General features: G+C 42.4%; 1 protein-coding gene across 1 annotated transcript; it reads right to left on the reverse strand.

Annotated features, from left to right (window-relative positions):
• Nucleotides 1-1,031: 1,031 nt before the first annotated feature.
• Nucleotides 1,032-20,307, reverse strand: LOC133651242 (dentin sialophosphoprotein-like). Its single transcript, XM_062049297.1, has 14 exons — nucleotides 20,289-20,307; nucleotides 20,100-20,134; nucleotides 10,946-11,007; nucleotides 9,175-9,207; nucleotides 9,063-9,098; nucleotides 3,205-3,237; nucleotides 3,107-3,136; nucleotides 2,736-2,774; nucleotides 2,624-2,647; nucleotides 2,014-2,499; nucleotides 1,553-1,918; nucleotides 1,422-1,465; nucleotides 1,301-1,334; nucleotides 1,032-1,175 (listed from the first exon to the last, which is right to left on the reverse strand). Exons 2-13 carry the CDS (start codon nucleotides 20,108-20,110, stop codon nucleotides 1,329-1,331), a joined length of 1,170 nt encoding a protein of 389 aa, XP_061905281.1. The 5' UTR covers nucleotides 20,111-20,134; nucleotides 20,289-20,307; the 3' UTR covers nucleotides 1,032-1,175; nucleotides 1,301-1,328.
• Nucleotides 20,308-21,869: the final 1,562 nt, after the last annotated feature.

A 21,869-nucleotide genomic window follows, 5' to 3' on the forward strand; every position in this document is an offset into this window, starting at 1 on the left:
TTACACAACTCATTGTTTACATTATAAATATCTGTCCATTCACACACACGCACACACAGTCAAGTAGACACCTTTACACAACTCATTGTTTACATTATAAATGTCTGTCCATTCACACACACGCACACACAGTCAAGTAGACACCTTTACACAACTCATTGTTTACATTATAAATGTCTGTCCATTCACACACGCACACACACAGTCAAGTACACACCTTTACACAACTCATTGTTTACATTATAAATGTCTGTCCATTCACACACACGCACACACAGTCAAGTAGACACCTTTACACAACTCATTGTTTACATTATAAATGTCTGTCCATTCACACACGCACACACACAGTTAAGTATACACCTTTACACAAGTCAGTATTTTGTGGAGCCTAATCCCACCCGGTTCTAGTTTCACAAAGTTCTGCTGCTGAAGGCTGAGCTGCCCTGATTACCACAGTAGACCCCCTTCAAAATAAAAGTACTGCTGAGTTTTTAGGCAGTCAATATGAAAGAAAGGACAAAAAGTGTGTGTGTGTGACCGTGTGAAGACCACCAGGCTTTCTCATTCCAGCTCTCAGTGAAACCTCATCTTCTTCATCCCAGTCGCTCTTCCATGCGGCCGAGCTGCAGTCCGGAGTAACCTGACTCCGCCTCCTCCTCCGCCAGCTTCTGGCACTCTATGGTCCGAAGACAAAAATGCTGTTTTTTGAAACGTGGACTTTCCTGTTCAAACTGAAATAGGTTGTAGTTAAGGGCAAGAATGCAAGGAACAGTTGTGGTCAGAACCTTCTAGCTGTGCCACAAGCCACACAGAAAGACTAAGACTAAGACTAAGACTAAGACTATGGGATTTGCTGGCTGTGAATGACAATATGAACTGACCAGGTTCACACCTCATTGAGGTGACTTTCACAACAAAAGAACAGTTCAAGCACATCTTCACACATCCCTAAGTCTGCTATTGCCGGTAGAAGAAGAGTTGAGGACGGCTCTCACTGTCCACCATGAAAAGGAACACAAAAACTTGGCCATGAATGGAAAGTTTATTAGTGGGTTGTGAGAACCACGGATCATTCTGTATGTACACGTTCATCCGTCAGAGTGAAGAGCCAAGTACTGATTACGTTTTGGCTCTTACCAAACAAGTCCAGTGAGGCAGTCCCACGCTTGATTCTGAAAACACAAAAGAGGCAAACGTAAAAACCAAACCGGCCTGCACAAATCCCCAACTCGGGTGGTCTGCGGCTCGAAAAGGAGAATCCATGTTTCCATGGGTGGGGGTGGGGGGGTGACTTTACCTGCCTCCCTGCAGAAAGAAGGTCTGATTCACTCCTGTAAGAAGAACCACAATTCAAGTCTTCCTTGTCACTTCTTACTTTGAATCAAGAGTTTGAAGTTCAAGTGGGAATGTGAGCTTACCATTTGAGGTGGGGGTGTAGGGTCTGGTTGCTCAATAGGAGTTGCTGTCAAAACAAAACAACAAAATAAGTTTAATTCAAGAGTTTTTGCAAATTACTGTAAGGACTTGTTCCAAATCCCTTTGAAGTTACCTTCAGTGGAATCAAAGACTTGGGAGCTCTCTTCAGGTTCTTCAACATTCTGCTCCTCCTCGATGGTGTCTCTGCTGCTGTCACTTGCATCCTTGGAAGAGTTTTCTTCTTCCCCTTTGATCACCACTGGGTCCCCTTCCTCAAGGTAGGACTCCTCAGACAAATCTATTTCTGGTATGTCCCTTCCCTCTTCCACCTGTATCTCGTCCTCATCTACCACCTCAGGCCCCACTTCACCGCCTTCCTCTAAATCGAGCATGTCATGGTCATCACCAGTGTCATCCATGTCAGTTGTGGCTAATTCAGACTCAGGCTCAGAATCGCTGCCGGTCTTCTTGTTGTCCTCACCCACCTCAGAACTTGACTCTGATAACAGAAAGTGCCAGAATTTAAAACTTTGACATCACGTCTCAATCTGGGATGGGGTGAGGTTGTCATTTTAGAATAAAACAGCAGCTGACCTGATTGTAACTCTGCTGACTCTAGAGATTTAGGCAATTCCACAGACTCGGATGATTCAGCAAACTCTGGTGTTTTTACAGACTCTGGTGCTTCTGCAGACTCTGGTGATTCGGCAAACTGTTGTGTTTCTATGGACTCTGGTGTGTCTACGGGCTCCAGTGTGTCTACGGACTCTGGTGATTCAGCAGACTCTGGTGATTCTATGGAATCTAGTGTTTCTACGGACTCTGGTGATTCAGCAGACTCTGGTGTTTCTACGGACTCTGGTGATTCAGCAGACTCTGGTGTTTCTACGGACTCTGGTGATTCAGCAGACTCTGGTGTTTCTACGGACTCTGGTGATTCAGCAGACTCTGGTGTTTGTACGGATTCTGATGATTCATCAGACTCTGGTTTGTCTGCAGACTCTGGTGATGCCGCAGACTCTGGTGATTCTGAGGACTCTTCTGTTTCCACAGACTCTGGTGATTCTGCATACTCTGGAACTGTCCAAAAAGTGTTTTTGGTTTACTTTTGTGCTGCTGTAGGAAATGAGAACATCTGTTTTTTTGTAACAATCCTGAGGTCATGTCTGAAGCCTTTCTGACCTGACTGAACAAAGCACACTACCTGAATCTGGAGAGTCCGATACACCTGTGAACATGACACTTTGTCAAGTCCCACAACACAACACAACACAACAGGCTACATGACTATTGACGATTTTGAAGAATCAGACCACCTTGTAGTTCCGCTTGGTTGTCCTCAACAGTTGGTTGTGCTGACAGACAGAAGTAAATGGTAAATGGGTTATACTTGTATAGCACTTTTCTACCTTCAAGGTACTCAAAGCGCTTTGACACTATTTTCACATTCACACACTGATGGCGGGAGCTGCCATGTAGGGCCCTAACCACCACCCATCAGGCGCAAGGGTGAAGTGTCTTGCTCAAGGACACAACGGACGTGACGAGGTTGGTAGAAGGTGGGGATCGAACCAGGAACCCTCAGGTTGCTGGCACGGCCACTCTCCCAACCACGCCACGGCGTCCCCAGTGTGGATTACTCAAGTGAACGATATGACAACTTATCCACCACAAGCTCACACCTTACCTCCAGCTTCTTCTTGGGAGTGGTCAACACCTGGGGACAGAAATGGTCTTTGATGATGAAACATTATCCGAGTAAGGGTGGTGCATGCTCTTCCTTACCTGGGGAATCTGATGTGTCGTGTGAGTCAGGAGCTAAAATGAAGGAGCAAATAAAGGGGGACAATACGTTTGAACAAAACACACCAGCAAGACTATTTTTTCTTAAAGAAAACTAAAATGACAAACAGGGTAATCTACTCCTCCTACTTATAGCACACACAGTCACACATATATAAGACTTTGGGGGATTGTCCTGCGGGGAGGCATGGCGGGGGGATGAGGATGCCTCCTATGGGGCTCCAGTCCTCCTGTCTTGTCCCCTGCTCGGCCATCCCTCAATCTTAGCTGCATATTAGACACTTAGGATTTGGAGGGCTCGGCTTGGTTGGGACCCCCCAAGACCTTGAAGTCCCCCAATTTTAATGGCATTATTAGTTCCCACAAGCATACATATCTCACTCACGCTACAGTACACGCATCAATAGGGACTGGAGGTCGGCTGTAATGGCTGACCTCCTAATTTTAACTACACAGTAGACACTCTGGGGGGCTTGTACACATGCATGTGGGGGGTTGGGGTTCGGCGCACCCCTCATTGCCTCGTCGGCCGGCGCGGATTGCGGGGACTGCGTTCTGGTGGCCTGCCAGGCTTTTATTCATTTATTATTATTATTATTATTATTATTTTTTTAATTTTAAATTTTAAATTTTAAATTTTAATTTTATTTATTTTATTTTATTTTTATTGTATTTATTTATTTTTATTTGTTATTTTTAATTTAATTTAATTTTATTTGTATATATTCTTTTTTTAATTAAAAAAAAAAAAATTATTATTATTATTTTTGTTTAATCTTATTATTTATTTGTGTGTGGCGTCGCGCGGGTCTCGCTTCCTGTTGGGTGGGGTCCGTGCCCGTGTGGCCCGACCTTGCGCTGTGGGGTCTCTGTTGGCGACTTGATGTGGTGGCGGCGCGGCGCCCGTGTCTGGTCTGGATGCTGTGTCTCGGTTGTTTGGGCGGTGGTGTGTTTGTGCGGGTTTGGGTTGGGGTGGTGGGGTCTTTTGGTGGGGGGGGGGGGGGGGTGTTGGTGTCTCTTGTTTGCGCGTTGGCGTTTGGGCTTGCTGGTGGGCTGGCGCTGGCTGGTATCTGTGATCCTGTTGGCGTGTGGTTGCCGGTCGCAGTTTTTTTTGATCGCTTTGATTTGATTGGGTGGTGCTGGCTGTCTGGGGGTGTTGCGGCTGCTGTTTCTGCTAACGTTTGTTTGTGGTGTGGGCGCCCGTGGCTGCTGGGTCTGGTGCAGGGGGGTGGCTGATGTTGTGACTGGTGGCAGCGCGCGCGCGTGGTGGTTGTCGGGGCTGACAAACTGTGTATATGTATGTATATGTGTGTGTATGTAGGTATGTATGTATGTATATATATGTGTATGTGTGTGTATGTGTATGTGTATGTGTATGTATATAGATATGTATGTATATTTCTGGGGGTACGTTCTGGGCCTGTCTGTCAGGTGGGGGTCGGCGCCTCAGGCTACTGCATTCGGACTGCGTGTCTGGAGCTCCTGGGTCCCACCGTCCATCCCTTCCGGGTGCCCGTCTTGGTTGGGGCCTGCTGGGTCTGGTCCCTGTGTCTACTGTGGTAGCTTGGTGCTGCAGGGTATTCCGAGGTGCTGCGAGTCGGCCAGTTGTTGGGGTAGTGACCTTGTGTGTCAGCATGTCTGTGATCTTCTTTTAATTCTTTTAAAAAAAAAAAAGATTTAATTATTTATTTATTTTTATTTTTTAATATATTTTATTAATATTATTATTATTATTTATTTTTTATTTTTTTCCTCTACCTCAGGGGAGGGACTCGGCGGGGCGGTTGCTGGTTGTTCCATCTCCATCGTTGGGGTCCCTGTGGGTGGGGTGGGTGGTTCCCGTGGCCCCGTGCTGGGTGGTCCTGTGGCGGCCGACTTGGGTGGGGTGGCCGGGGGCTGGCCGGGGGCTGGCCGGGGGCTGGCCTCGCCGCGCTCTCCGGGGGTGGGGGGAGGGCTCATGGGGGCCCGGTTGCCGGTGGGGCGGGGGCGGTCTTCCCGTCCGGTTGCGGGGGGTCTCCGGGCCCCTCGGGTGGGGCGTCCCGCCTTTCTGCCCGTGTGGGGTGTGGTCTGTGGTCTCTCGCTGGCTTGGGGTCTTGCTGTCCCCTGCTTTTCTCGTGCCTTGTCCTCTGCCGGGTGCGTCTGTCTGCGGCCCGCTGCTGGCCCTTGTGGGCGGCGCGGTGGGCCGGGCTCTGGGGTTCCTGTCGCTGTCCGGCTTGGCTGCGTGGGGGCGGTGGCCCCTGGTTCCCTGGGCACCACACCTACTGTTTGTGGGTTGGGCTCTCGGGGAGGCTGGGGCCGTACTCTGGCTCCCGCACACACTGGGAGTCAAATGTATTGTACATGCAAATTCACATATACTCACACACATACATACACACATACATAGGTACCTATGCTCCCACATACATATACAAATACTGTACATATTTACACACTCAAAGTTTGTACATCCACACGCACACTCATTATACAAATATACACATACTGTACATATACATTCACTGTACAAACACACATATACACATACTGTATATATACATTCACTGTACAAGCACACATATACACATACTGCACATATACATTCACTGTACAAACACACATATACACATACTGTACATATACATTCACTGTACAAGCACACATATACACATACTGTACATATACATTCACTGTACAAACACACATATACACATACTGTACATATACATTCACTGTACAAACACACATATACACATACTGTACATATACATTCACTGTACAAACATACATATACACATACTGTACATATACATTCACTGTACAAACATACATATACACATACTGTACATATACATTCATTGTACAAGCACACATATACACATACTGTACATATACATTCACTGTACAAACACACATATACACATACTGTACATATACATTCACTGTACAAACACACATATACACATACTGTACATATACATTCACTGTACAAACATACATATACACATACTGTACATATACATTCACTGTACAAACATACATATACACATACTGTACATATACATTCACTGTACAAACATACATATACACATACTGTACATATACATTCATTGTACAAGCACACATATACACATACTGTACATATACATTCACTGTACAAACATACATATACACATACTGTACATATACATTCACTGTACAAACATACATATACACATACTGTACATATACATTCATTGTACAAGCACACATATACACATACTGTACATATACATTCACTGTACAAACACACATATACACATACTGTACATATACATTCACTGTACAAACATACATATACACATACTGTACATATACATTCACTGTACAAACATACATATACACATACTGTACATATACATTCATTGTACAAGCACACATATACACATACTGTACATATACATTCACTGTACAAACACACATATACACATACTGTACATATACATTCACTGTACAAACACACATATACACATACTGTACATATACATTCACTGTACAAGCACACATATACACATACTGTACATATACATTCACTGTACAAACACACATATACACATACTGTACATATACATTCACTGTACAAACACACATATACACATACTGTACATATACATTCACTGTACAAGCACACATATACACATACTGTACATATACATTCACTGTACAAACACACATATACACATACTGTACATATACATTCACTGTACAAACACACATATACACATACTGTACATATACATTCACTGTACAAACACACATACACACATACTGTACATATACATTCACTGTACAAACACACATATACACATACTGTACATATACATTCACTGTACAAACACACATATACACATACTGTACATATACATTCACTGTACAAACATACATATACACATACTGTACATATACATTCACTGTACAAACATACATATACACATACTGTACATATACATTCATTGTACAAGCACACATATACACATACTGTACATATACATTCACTGTACAAGCACACATATACACATACTGTACATATACATTCACTGTACAAACATACATATACACATACTGTACATATACATTCACTGTACAAACATACATATACACATACTGTACATATACATTCATTGTACAAGCACACATATACACATACTGTACATATACATTCACTGTACAAACACACATATACACATACTGTACATATACATTCACTGTACAAACATACATATACACATACTGTACATATACATTCATTGTACAAGCACACATATACACATACTGTACATATACATTCACTGTACAAACACACATATACACATACTGTACATATACATTCACTGTACACACACACATACACACATACTGTACATATACATTCACTGTACAAACACACATACACACATACTGTACATATACATTCACTGTGAATTGTTGTTGTTTGCGGATGACTCTGCCCTGCTGGTATCAGACAAGGACAAGTCACAGGTGGAGAAAATCCTCAGTGCTGAGCTGTGTAGAACTTGCACCTGGCTCGCTGACAACAAGCTAGCCATCCACTTGGGTAAAACTGAATCCATCCTGGTTGGGTCCCACATCAACCTTAAGAAAGTCAGTGACTTCACTATAAAAGTGGGTGACATTGTTATCACCAGGAAAGATGAGGTCACCTACCTAGGTTCCATTCTAGAGGCTAACCTTTCCTGTGATAAAATGGCAACCAAGGTCATCAGAAAGGTTAACCAACGAACAAGATTTCTTTACAGAATCTCCTCTCTGGTCAACAAAAGCACCTTGAGGATTCTGGCGGGAACTCTCGTTCAACCCTTTTTCCATTACGCATGCACCTCCTGGTACCCTAGCACCTCCAAAACCCTCAAATCTAAACTCCAAACATCTCAGAACAAGCTAGTCAGGTTACTTCTAGACCTCCACCCCAGATCCCACCTCACTCCTACCCACTTCTCTAAAGTGGGCTGGCTCAAGGTGGAGGACAGAGTTAAACAACTTGCACTGAGCCTAGTCTATAAAATCCGCTACACCTCCCTGATACCGAAGTACATGTCAAACTACTTCCTTAACGTAAATGACCGCCATAACCACAACACCAGGGGGAGCTCCACTAACCACGTTAAACCCAGATTCCCAACTAACAAAGGTCTTAACTCATTCTCTTTCTATGCCACATCAATGTGGAATGCACTCCCAACAGGTGTAAAAGAAAGGGCATCTCTATCCTCCTTCAAAACCGCAATAAAAGTTCACCTCCAGGCAACTACAACCCTAAACTAACACTCTCCCCGGATTGTTAATAATCAAATGTATTACTTAAGTGTTGAAAGTAAAAGAAAAAGCTAATAAAAATATATGACTTTATGAGTGGGACACCAAATATATTTAGTGGTATTGTATTTACTAAGCCCCCCGCGACCCCGAAGGGAATAAGCGGTAGAAATTGGATGGATGGATGGATGGATGTATTAAAATAACTAACCTAAAGAAAGAAAGACGTATAAAAATGAGGAATAACAAGAAGTAAACTTTTGTTTCTTCATGCTGTTAACTATCTGCACACGCTGGAAAGGAGTAGTAGCACAATAATGAATGTATTGACAGTTGATGTGTTTACTTGGTAAATAAGTAAACCGTCTTGAAGGAATATAACCTGACCAAACATCCTACATTATGTGGGCCCCGTGAGACTTTGGGCTCTATAAAGTGTGGCCCTCTTCATGAAATAGTCCTGATCATTTGTGTATATAAACATGATGCAATGTTTTCAACAATCCTACAAAACTTCTATTTGTGATGTAGCCCCGCCCACTCCTTACCTGGTGGTAATGTCCCAGGTGGTGCTGTGGGTGTTCCTGCAAGCACACACACAATGTTCACACTTGGACTTGGACTTGGACCCAGGGAGGATGTCAACATGTTTGTGTTTACCATCAAGGTGAGCAAGGAGCACCGCACTTCTGTCTGCAACATAAACACACCATCAATGGATTGTTTACTTCTTTGTTTACCATCAATGGATTGTTTACTTCTTTGTTTACCAACAATGGATTGTTTACTTCTTTGTTTACCATCAATGGATTGTTTACTTCTTTGTTTACCATCAATGGATTGTTTACTTCTTTGTTTACCAACAATGGATTGTTTACTTCTTTGTTTACCATCAATGGATTGTTTACTTCTTTGTTTACCAACAATGGATTGTTTACTTCTTTGTTTACCAACAATGGATTGTTTACTTCTTTGTTTACCAACAATGGATTGTTTACTTCTTTGTTTACCATCAATGGATTGTTTACTTCTTTGTTTACCAACAATGGATTGTTTAGTTGTTTGTTTACCAATAACCTCACTGGAATAGATTGTTTAGTTGTTTGTTTACCAATAATCTCAAGATGGCGGCGCCCTGCTTGGCTGCGGAGGCTCGTGGTAGTAATTAACTTTTTTGTCCAATATATCGGTAAACTCTGTAAATGTCCAAGTTAACTTCCAGCGTAGTCACACCATGGTAACATACGACCGCCAGACAATTTGACATGTAAACAAGTTAACAAGTTAACAAGTTAACTTCCAGCGTAGTCACACCATGGTAACATGTCCAAGTTAACTTCCAGCGTAGTCACTCCATGGTAACATACGACCACCAGACAATTTGACATGTAAACAAGTTAACAAGTTAACTTCCAGCGTAGTCACACCATGGTAACATGTCCAAGTTAACTTCCAGCGTAGTCACACCATGGTAACATGTCCAAGTTAACTTCCAGCGTAGTCACACCATGGTAACATGTCCAAGTTAACTTCCAGCGTAGTCACACCATGGTAACATACGACCGCCAGACAATTTGACATGTAAACAAGTTAACAAGTTAACTTCCAGCGTAGTCACACCATGGTAACATGTCCAAGTTAACTTCCAGCGTAGTCACACCATGGTAACATGTCCAAGTTAACTTCCAGCGTAGTCACTCCATGGTAACATACGACCACCAGACAATTTGACATGTAAACAAATCCAACAGTTTTAGATGCGTATACGCTGGACCTCCTCGGTAGCACGGGAATACCACACCCAGCGGCCTGTGAAGCAGCGCAGCCAAGTACCAGCGGGGACCGTCGATGGAGGAGACGTAAGCGGTGTGATCGGAAGCAGAAACGGGGATGCCAAGCGGGGCTAACAACAAAGCTAAAAGCTAATCCTCACAGAATGCTGCTTCCTTCCATCCTGCCTTCAAATGTCTGCTCCCAATCATGGATTCTGTTACTTGGTGCCATCTTATAAGTAAGCTAGCTGTTCCCCTGTTACCATGCTAATGTTAGCATGCTAACATTTTATGCTAACATTTGAGCTAATTTCGTACTTTTTAACCTAATAACCATGGATTCTTTTACTTGGCGCCATCTTAAATATATGCTAGCCTTTCACTTGTTTGCATGCTAGTTTTAGCATTTTAATATTAGCACGCTAACATTTTATGCTAGCTTTTTAGTTAAATTCTTACTTTTTAACTTAATAGTCATGGATTTCGTTAGACTTGGGGACATGTTGACTAAAAACCTAAAACCTTTAAAGGAAAGTCTGAAAACACAGATTCAGTTGATACGTTGTTGTCTTAAAAAAAATAGAAGGAAGTCGTTCTGACTCTGAAACTCCAAAGACAAATCAGGTGGAACGTGAAAAATGTTATTATTGGTGACATACCAGGAAGTGGAGCTGCCAGGCAGACCGTGACAAGAGTGAAGAGCAGGAACAGCATCAGAAACCTGGAACAAACACACAATGAACAAGTGTCTTACACAAACACACACAATGAACAAGTGTCTTACACAAACACACAATGAACAAGTGTCTTACACAAACACACACAATGAACAAGTGTCTTACACAAACACACACAATGAACAAGTGTCTTACACAAACACACACAATGAACAAGTGTCTTACACAAACACACACAATGAACAAGTGTCTTACACAAACACACACAGTGAACAAGTGTCTTACACAAACACACACAGTGAACAAGTGTCTTACACAAACACACACAATGAACAAGTGTCTTACACAAACACACAATGAACAAGTGTCTTACACAAACACACAATGAACAAGTGTCTTACACAAACACACACAATGAACAAGTGTCTTACACAAACACACAATGAACAAGTGTCTTACACAAACACACAATGAACAAGTGTCTTACACAAACACACACAATGAACAAGTGTCTTACACAAACACACACAGTGAACAAGTGTCTTACACAAACACACACAGTGAACAAGTGTCTTACACAAACACACACAGTGAACAAGTGTCTTACACAAACACACAATGAACAAGTGTCTTACACAAACACACACAGTGAACAAGTGTCTTACACAAACACACACAATGAACAAGTGTCTTACACAAACCCACACAATGAACAAGTGTCTTACACAAACACACACAGTGAACAAGTGTCTTACACAAACACACAATGAACAAGTGTCTTACACAAACACACACAGTGAACAAGTGTCTTACACAAACACACACAATGAACAAGTGTCTTACACAAACACACACAGTGAACAAGTGTCTTACACAAACACACACAGTGAACAAGTGTCTTACACAAACACACACAATGAACAAGTGTCTTACACAAACACATACAGTGAACAAGTGTCTTACACAAACACACACAATGAACAAGTGTCTTACACAAACACACACAATGAACAAGTGTCTTACACAAACACACACAGTGAACAAGTGTCTTACACAAACACACACAATGAACAAGTGTCTTACACAAACCCACACAATGAACAAGTGTCTTACACAAACACACACAGTGAACAAGTGTCTTACACAAACACACAATGAACAAGTGTCTTACACAAACACACACAGTGAACAAGTGTCTTACACAAACACACACAATGAACAAGTGTCTTACACAAACACACACAGTGAACAAGTGTCTTACACAAACACACACAGTGAACAAGTGTCTTACACAAACACACACAATGAACAAGTGTCTTACACAAACACATACAGTGAACAAGTGTCTTACACAAACACACACAATGAACAAGTGTCTTACACAAACACACACAATGAACAAGTGTCTTACACAAACACACACAGTGAACAAGTGTCTTACACAAACACACACAATGAACAAGTGTCTTACACAAACACACACAATGAACAAGTGTCTTACACAAACACACACAATGAACAAGTGTCTTACACAAACACACACAATGAACAAGTGTCTTACACAAACACACACAGTGAACAAGTGTCTTACACAAACACACACAATGAACAAGTGTCTTACACAAACACACACAGTGAACAAGTGTCTTACACAAACACACACAGTGAACAAGTGTCTTACACAAACACACACAATGAACAAGTGTCTTACACAAACACACACAGTGAACAAGTGTCTTACACAAATACACATAGTGAACAAGTGTCTTACACAAACACACACAGTGAACAAGTGTCTTACACAAACACACACAATGAACAAGTGTCTTACACAAACACACACAGTGAACAAGTGTCTTACACAAACACACACAATGAACAAGTGTCTTACACAAACACACACAATGAACAAGTGTCTTACACAAACACACACAATGAACAAGTGTCTTACACAAACACACACAATGAACAAGTGTCTTACACAAACACACACAATGAACAAGTGTCTTACACAAACACACACAGTGAACAAGTGTCTTACACAAACACACACAATGAACAAGTGTCTTACACAAACACACAATGAACAAGTGTCTTACACAAACACACACAATGAACAAGTGTCTTACACAAACACACACAATGAACAAGTGTCTTACACAAACACACAATGAACAAGTGTCTTACACAAACACACACAATGAACAAGTGTCTTACACAAACACACACAGTGAACAAGTGTCTTACACAAACACACACAATGAACAAGTGTCTTACACAAACACACACAGTGAACAAGTGTCTTACACAAACACACACAGTGAACAAGTGTCTTACACAAACACACACAATGAACAAGTGTCTTACACAAACACACACAATGAACAAGTGTCTTACACAAACACACACAGTGAACAAGTGTCTTACACAAACACACACAATGAACAAGTGTCTTACACAAACACACACAGTGAACAAGTGTCTTACACAAACACACACAATGAACAAGTGTCTTACACAAACACACACAATGAACAAGTGTCTTACACAAACACACACAGTGAACACAAACAGGGGTGAGGAGTCAGTTAAGCTAGAACTAGCCAGCGCCAGGCTGGATAATCCATGTACGCATAGCAATTCTCTTAGAATAATACACAATTCACATAATGTTTTTTCTGTTGTGTCTGTGTCAGAGGTGGACATGCAAATTATGATATGTCCAGTCTATTGCAGCACCAAGCAAACAATCGGAAAATTCCCGTCATATCAATTCCTAGATATGGTCGAAACTATTTAAAGTGCACTACGCATAATAAACGCAACATTGTTAATATTGCTACTACAGATAATCTTAACAAAAACTCGTCAAAACAGCCCAATACCTATAATATGGGCTTTTTAAACATAAGATCATTGTCTCCCAAGGCGTTATTAGTTAATGAGGTCATTAGAGACAACAATCTTAACGTCATTGGTCTTAGCGAAACCTGGCTCAAACCGGACAAATTTTTTGCGCTCAATGAGGCATCTCCTCCTAACTATACGAATGCGCATGTTGCCCGCCCTCTTAAAAGGGGAGGGGGTGTCGCACTAATATACAATGAAAATTTCAACCTTACCCCTAACCTAAATAATAAATATAAATCGTTTGAGGTGCTTACTATGATGTCTGTCACACCGCTACCTCTCGACCTGGCTGTTATCTACCGCCCCCCTGGGCCCTATTCGGACTTTATCAGTGAATTCTCAGAGTTCGTTGCTGATCTAGTGACGCACGCCGACAATATAATCATAATGGGGGACTTTAATATGCATATGAATACCCCTTCGGACCCTCAGTGCGTGGCGCTCCAAACCATAATTGATAGCTGTGGTCTTACACAAATAATACATGAACCCACGCATCGCAACTGTAATACAATAGATCTAGTGCTTGTCAGGGGTGTCACCACCTCCAAAGTTATGATACTTCCATATACTAAAGTAATGTCCGATCATTACCTTATAAAATTTGAAGTTTTGACTCATTGTCAACAAGCTAATAATAATAATAACTGCTATAGCGGCCGCAACATTAATGCTGCCACAACGATGACTCTTGCTGACCTACTGCCTTCGGTAATGGCACCATTCCCAAATTATGTGGGCTCTATTGATAACCTCACTAACAACTTTGACGATGCCTTGCGCGAAATTATTGATAGTATAGCACCGCTAAAGCAAAAAAGGGCCCCTAAAAGGCGCAACCCATGGTTTACAGAAGAAATTAGAGCTCATAAATTATCATGCAGAAAACTGGAACGCAAATGGCGCGCGACTAAACTTGAGGTTTTCCATCAAGCATGGAGTGATAGTTTAATAACTTATAAACGCATGCTTACCTTAGCTAAAGCTAAATACTACTCAAATCTCATCCGCCTCAACAAAAACGATCCTAAATTTCTGTTTAGTACAGTAGCATCGCTAACCCAACAAGGGACTCCTCCCAGTAGCTCCACCCACTCGGCAGATGACTTTATGAATTTCTTTAATAAGAAAATTGAAGTCATTAGAAAAGAGATTAAAGACAACGCATCTCAGCTACAACTGGGTTCTATTAACACAAATACGACTGTATATACGACGGATACCGCCCTCCAAAATAGTCTCTCTATTTTTGATGAAATAACATTAGAGGAATTATTACAGCGTGTAAGTGGGATAAAACAAACAACATGTTTACTTGACCCACTTCCTGGGAAACTTATCAAGGAACTGTTTGTATTATTAGGTCCATCAGTGTTAAATATTATAAACTTATCACTTTCCTCCGGCACTGTTCCCCTAGCATTCAAAAAAGCGGTTATTCATCCTCTGCTCAAAAGACCTAACCTCGATCCTGACCTCATGGTAAACTACCGACCGGTCTCCCACCTTCCGTTTATTTCCAAAATTCTCGAAAAAATTGTTGCACAGCAGCTAAATGAACACTTAGTGACTAACAATCTCTGTGAACCTTTTCAATCCGGTTTCAGGGCAAATCACTCTACGGAGACAGCCCTCGCAAAAATGACTAATGATCTATTGCTAACGATGGATTCTGATGCGTCATCTATGTTGCTGCTTCTTGATCTTAGCGCCGCTTTCGATACTGTTGATCATAATATTTTATTAGAGCGTATCAAAACACGTATTGGTATGTCAGACTTAGCCTTGTCTTGGTTTAACTCTTATCTTACTGACAGGATGCAGTGCGTCTCCCATAACAATGTGACCTCGGACTATGTCAAGGTAACGTGCGGAGTTCCCCAGGGTTCGGTTCTTGGCCCTGCACTCTTTAGTATTTACATGCTGCCGCTGGGTGACATCATACGCAAGTACGGTGTTAGCTTTCACTGTTATGCTGATGACACTCAACTCTACATGCCCCTAAAGCTGACCAACACGCCGGACTGTAGTCAGCTGGAGGCGTGTCTTAATGAAATTAAACAATGGATGTCCGCTAACTTTTTGCAACTCAACGCTAAGAAAACGGAAATGCTGATTATCGGTCCTGCTAGACACCGACATCTATTTAATAATACCACCTTAACATTTGACAACCAAACAATTAAACAAGGAGACTCGGTAAAGAATCTGGGTATTATCTTCCACCCAACTCTCTCGTTTGAGTCACACATTAAAAGTGTTACTAAAACAACTCTCTCGTTTGAGTCACACATTAAGAGTGTTACTAAAACAACTCTCTCGTTTGAGTCACACATTAAAAGTGTTACTAAAACAACTCTCTCGTTTGAGTCACACATTAAGAGTGTTACTAAAACGGCCTTCTTTCATCTCCGTAATATCGCTAAAATTCGTTCCATCTTGTCCACTAGCGACGCTGAGATCATTATTCATGCGTTCGTTACGTCTCGTCTCGATTACTGTAACGTTTTATTTTCGGGCCTCCCTATGTCTAGCATTAAAAGATTACAGTTGGTACAAAATGCGGCTGCAAGGCTTTTGACAAAAACAAGAAAGTTTGATCATATTACGCCTATACTGGCTCACTTGCACTGGCTTCCTGTGCACTTAAGATGCGACTTTAAGGTTTTACTACTTACGTATAAAATACTACACGGTCAAGCTCCAGCCTATCTCGCCGATTGTATTGTACCATATGTCCCGACAAGAAATCTGCGTTCAAAGAACTCCGGCTTATTAGTGATTCCCAGAGCCCAAAAAAAGTCTGCGGGCTATAGAGCGTTTTCTATTGGGGCTCCAGTACTCTGGAATGCCCTCCCGGTAACAGTTAGAGATGCTACCTCAGTAGAAGCATTTAAGTCCCATCTTAAAACTCATTTGTATAATCTAGCCTTTAAATAGACCCCCCCTTTTTTAGACCAGTTGATCTGCCGTTTCTTTTCTTCTCTCCTCTTCTCCCCTGTCCCTTGCGAGGGGGAGTTGCATAGGTCCGGTGGCCATGGATGAAGTGCTGGCTGTCCAGAGCCGGGACCCCGGGTGGACCACTAGCCTGTGCATCGGTTGGGGACATCTCTGCGCTGCTGACCCGTCTCCGCTCGGGATGGTTTCCTGTTGGCCCCGCTGTGGACTGGACTCCCGCTGATGTGTTGGATCCACTGTGGACTGGACTTTCACAATGTTATGTCAGACCCACTCGACATCCGTTGCTTTCGGTCTCCCCTAGAGGGGGGGGGTTACCCACATATGCGGTCCTCTCCAAGGTTTCTCATAGTCATTCACCGACGTCCCAGTGGGGCGAGTTTTTCCTTGCCCGTATGTGGGCTCTGTACCGAGGATGTCGTTGTGGCTTGTACAGCCCTTTGAGACACTTGTGATTTAGGGCTATATAAATAAACATTGATTGATTGATTGATTGAACAAGTGTCTTACACAAACACACACAATGAACAAGTGTCTTACACAAACACACACAATGAACAAGTGTCTTACACAAACACACACAGTGAACAAGTGTCTTACACAAACACACACAGTGAACAAGTGTCTTACACAAACACACAATCAATCAATCAATCAAAGTTTACTTATATAGCCCTAAATCACAAGAGTCTCAGTCCAGTCCATAGTGGATCTAACATAATAGTGTGAGAGTCCAGTCCATAGTGGATCTAACATAATAGTATGAGAGTACAGTCCATAGTGGATCTAACATAATAGTGTGAGAGTCCAGTCCATAGTGGATCTAACATAATAGTGTGAGAGTCCAGTCCATAGTGGATCTAACATAATAGTATGAGAGTACAGTCCATAGTGGATCTAACATAATAGTGTGAGAGTCCAGTCCATAGTGGATCTAACATAATAGTGAGAGTCCAGTCCATAGTGGATCTAACATAATAGTGTGAAAGTACAGTCCATAGTGGATCTAACATAATAGTGTGAGAGTCCAGTCCATAGTGGATCTAACATAATAGTGTGAGTCCAGTCCATAGTGGATCTAACATAATAGTGTGAAAGTACAGTCCATAGTGGATCTAACATAATAGTGTGAGAGTACAGTCCATAGTGGATCTAACATAATAATGTGAGAGTCCAGTCCATAGTGGATCTAACATAATAGTGTGAGTCCAGTCCATAGTGGATCTAACATAATAGTGTGAAAGTACAGTCCATAGTGGATCTAACATAATAGTGAGAGTCCAGTCCATAGTGGATCTAACATAATAGTGTGAGAGTCCAGTCCATAGTGGATCTAACATAATAGTGTGAGAGTACAGTCCATAGTGGATCTAACATAATAGTGTGAAAGTACAGTCCATAGTGGATCTAACATAATAGTGTGAGAGTCCAGTCCATAGTGGATCTAACATAATAGTGTGAGAGTCCAGTCCCTAGTAGATCTAACATAATAGTGAGAGTCCAGTCCATAGTGGATCTAACATAATAGTGAGAGTCCAGTCCATAGTGGATCTAACATAATAGTGAGAGTCCAGTCCATAGCGGATCTAACATAATAGTGAGAGTCCAGTCCATAGTGGATCTAACATAATAGTGTGAGAGTCCAGTCCATAGTGGATCTAACATAATAGTGTGAGAGTCCAGTCCATAGTAGATCTAACATAATAGTGTGAAAGTACAGTCCACAGTGGATCTAACATACTAGTGTGAGAGTCCAGTCCATAGTGGATCTAACATAATAGTGTGAAAGTACAGTCCATAGTGGATCTAACATAATAGTGAGAGTCCAGTCCATAGTGGATCTAACATAATAGTGTGAGAGTCCAGTCCATAGTGGATCTAACATAATAGTGTGAAAGTACAGTCCATAGTGGATCTAACATAATAGTGAGAGTCCAGTCCATAGTGGATCTAACATAATAGTGTGAGAGTCCAGTCCATAGTGGATCTAACATAATAGTGTGAAAGTACAGTCCATAGTGGATCTAACATAATAGTGTGAGAGTCCAGTCCATAGTGGATCTAACATAATAGTGTGAAAGTACAGTCCATAGTGGATCTAACATAATAGTGTGAGAGTCCAGTCCATAGTGGATCTAACATAATAGTGTGAGAGTCCAGTCCATAGTGGATCTAACATAATAGTGTGAGAGTCCAGTCCATAGTGGGGCCAGCAGGAGATGATATTGAGTGGGTTAGGGTCAGCAGCAGAGATGCCAAGACAATGAACAAGTGTTCTACACAATGAACACAACGTCCATAAGAAAGTTCAGGCCATGGATCAAAGTGTCCCAAAGAAAGATGTTGACCGAGGACACGTCAATGGTTCTTTTGTTGCTTGTTGGTGTGCAAAGTCAACAATGAGACAAAGAAGGTGTTCAAAGTCAGCAAAGAGACAAAGAAGGTGTGCAAAGTCAACAATGAGACAAAGAAGGTGTGCAAAGTCAACAATGAGACAAAGAAGGTGTGCAAAGTCAACAATGAGACAAAGAAGGTGATCCTCCTGTGCAAGAACACAAAACCTCTTTTCTTCTCCGGCCGTAATAAGCCAGCCAGTCCTCTGGCTCAACAGGTGCCAGTCTTCATGAGTCTTCCAAGAAACGCTGGCTGGACGGTCCACTAAATGTTCTTAGTTTGACTCAAGTTCTGAATGAGTGTCCACATCTTTACACAAGTCACACATGTGGATGGTCCACTAAATGTTCTTAGTTTGACTCAAGTCCTGAATGAGTGTCCACATCTTTACACAAGTCACACATGTGGACGGTCCACTAAAGGAGTCAATGTTCTTAGTTTGACTCAAGTCCTGAATGAGTGTCCACATCTTTACACAAGTCACACATGTGGACGGTCCACTAAAGGAGTCAATGTTCTTAGTTTGACTCAAGTCCTGAATGAGTGTCCACATCTTTACACAAGTCACACATGTGGACGGTCCACTAAAGGAGTCAATGTTCTTAGTTTGACTCAAGTCCTGAATGAGTGTCCACATCTTTACACAAGTCACACATGTGGACGGTCCACTAAAGGTTCTTAGTTTGACTCAAGTCCTGAATGAGTGTCCACATCTTTACACAAGTCACACATGTGGACGGTCCACTAAAGGTTCTTAGTTTGACTCAAGTCCTGAATGAGTGTCCACATCTTTACACAAGTCACACATGTGGACGGTCCACTAAAGGTTCTTAGTTTGACTCAAGTCCTGAATGAGGAAGTGAAAAGGACTCACCGTGTAGACATCTTTGTCAAACATCAGCTCAGCATCTAAAGTGGGATGAGTGTGAGAAGACCTTTTATAGTCGGCCCGCCTCCTCCTCCTCCTCCTCCGCCTCCTCCTCCTCCTCCTCCGCCTCCGCCTCCTCCTCCTCCTCCTCCTCCTCCTCCTCCTCCTCCTCCTCCTCCTCCTCCTCCTCCTCACCTGCATGGCCCAAATGTTAGATTCATGAACTTCATTGAAGCTTCAGGTCAAACTCAGTCCAACAGTGCTGGTGGACCTGAGGACTTTGACAGAAGTCAAGTCAGAGGACTGGACTGCCAGACCAGGAGTGGTCAAAAGGGTCCACACACTTCATCATCTGCACCAGGGACAAGAAGGACAACGGACCCTTTTGACCAGTACTGGTCTAGCAGTCCAGTCCTCTGACTTGACTTCTGTCAAAGTCCTCAGGTCCACCAGCACTGTTGGACTGAGTTTGACCTGAAGCTTCTGTCAAGTCCCTGGTGCAGATGATGAAGTGTGTGGATGATCTTGTAGTCCCACACTCACGTGGCTGTGTTTGATTGACAGATGAAAAGTGTGCCGACCACATTCCACAAAGCCTGAAGAACCACCTTCAGCCTCCACAGGACCAAATAGTCGGCGACAGGAACTTTTTCACATGTTCCAGGAAATGTTGTTGGGCAATAATCTGTCCTGAAAAACGCTGATGGATGGAAGACACGTCTTCTAGTTTCTACTAGTATCTACTTCTACTTTCTTCTCCTACTTTCTACTAGTTTCTACTTCTAGTTTCTACTACTAATTTCTACTACTAGTTTCTAATGGTTTCTTCTTCTACTTTCTACTAGTTTCTACTTGTAGTTTCAACTGCTTTCTACTAGTGTCTACTAGCAGTCAAGCTACTCCGCCTACTGCCGTGGTGCCATTGAGCAAGAGTTACACCACTCCTTGTGTCAAGGGGATTGTTCCCGTTGGTCATGTGACACCAAACAAAAAGAAAGGTGCATCCTTGTTCAATGGACAACATTGTCAACAAAACTAACTTTTTGTCTTAGGCCTGCGTTTCTTAACCATAGGGCTGGGGCCCATTGGAGGGCTTCCAAAAACGAGGTGTTTCTTAGGGCCGCAGTTGTAATACACTTTTCCGCCTCTTGCGGCAGTAATGACAATATCAAAGGAACGGTTTTTAAGCAGAAAAAATGATGACTTAAGTGGTTCTCCATTTGATTCACCTTCATCCATCCCAGATCTCCTCCGTTCCTCGCTGTCCTCGGCAGCTCTCGTTGCCTCACTGACTTTCAAGTGAGGTCTCTTTGCCACACCTGAGGATCTGGTGATGTGGGTCAGTTTCCGCTTTATGACAGTGGTCATCATCATCCATTGCATCTGCGGTCCCTTCCAAGGTTTCTCCTGGTTTCTATTGGCTTTTTTCTTGCCCTGATGTGGTTGTGGCTTGTGCAGCCCTTTGAGACATCTGTGATCGAGGGCTGTATCAGTCCATTTTGGATTGATTGATTGATTGATCATGTGGGCCGATGGTTTGGCTGATATTTTGCCAGACTTGCTCCTTTGTGACATGTCGGCTGTAGGAGATAGCCTGTAGCATGCTCTGGACTATTTTCAGCAGGACTCGGCTGTGAAAGTCCAAGTTTCCCAGAAGACTGAGATTACAAGTGATCGCTGTAGTCTCACCTTTGATGCCAGGCGGATGGTTTTGCCTTTCCACATAGGCCCGAGTTTTGCCACGGCAGTAGTTGTTTGAGCAATTCTGGCAAGATC

The sequence above is a fragment of the Entelurus aequoreus genome, linkage group LG05 (genome assembly GCF_033978785.1).
Source record: "Entelurus aequoreus isolate RoL-2023_Sb linkage group LG05, RoL_Eaeq_v1.1, whole genome shotgun sequence".
In the NCBI taxonomy this organism is placed as follows: Eukaryota; Metazoa; Chordata; class Actinopteri; order Syngnathiformes; family Syngnathidae; genus Entelurus; species Entelurus aequoreus.

Coding starts and splice junctions, on each gene's coding strand:
- LOC133651242 (XM_062049297.1), bottom strand. Junction 9,099..9,174: donor GCTCCTTGCTCACCTTGATG/GTAAACACAAAC, acceptor GTGTGCTTGCAG/GAACACCCACAGCACCACCT. Junction 3,238..9,062: donor ACCTGGGACATTACCACCAG/GTAAGGAGTGGG, acceptor CCTTCATTTTAG/CTCCTGACTCACACGACACA.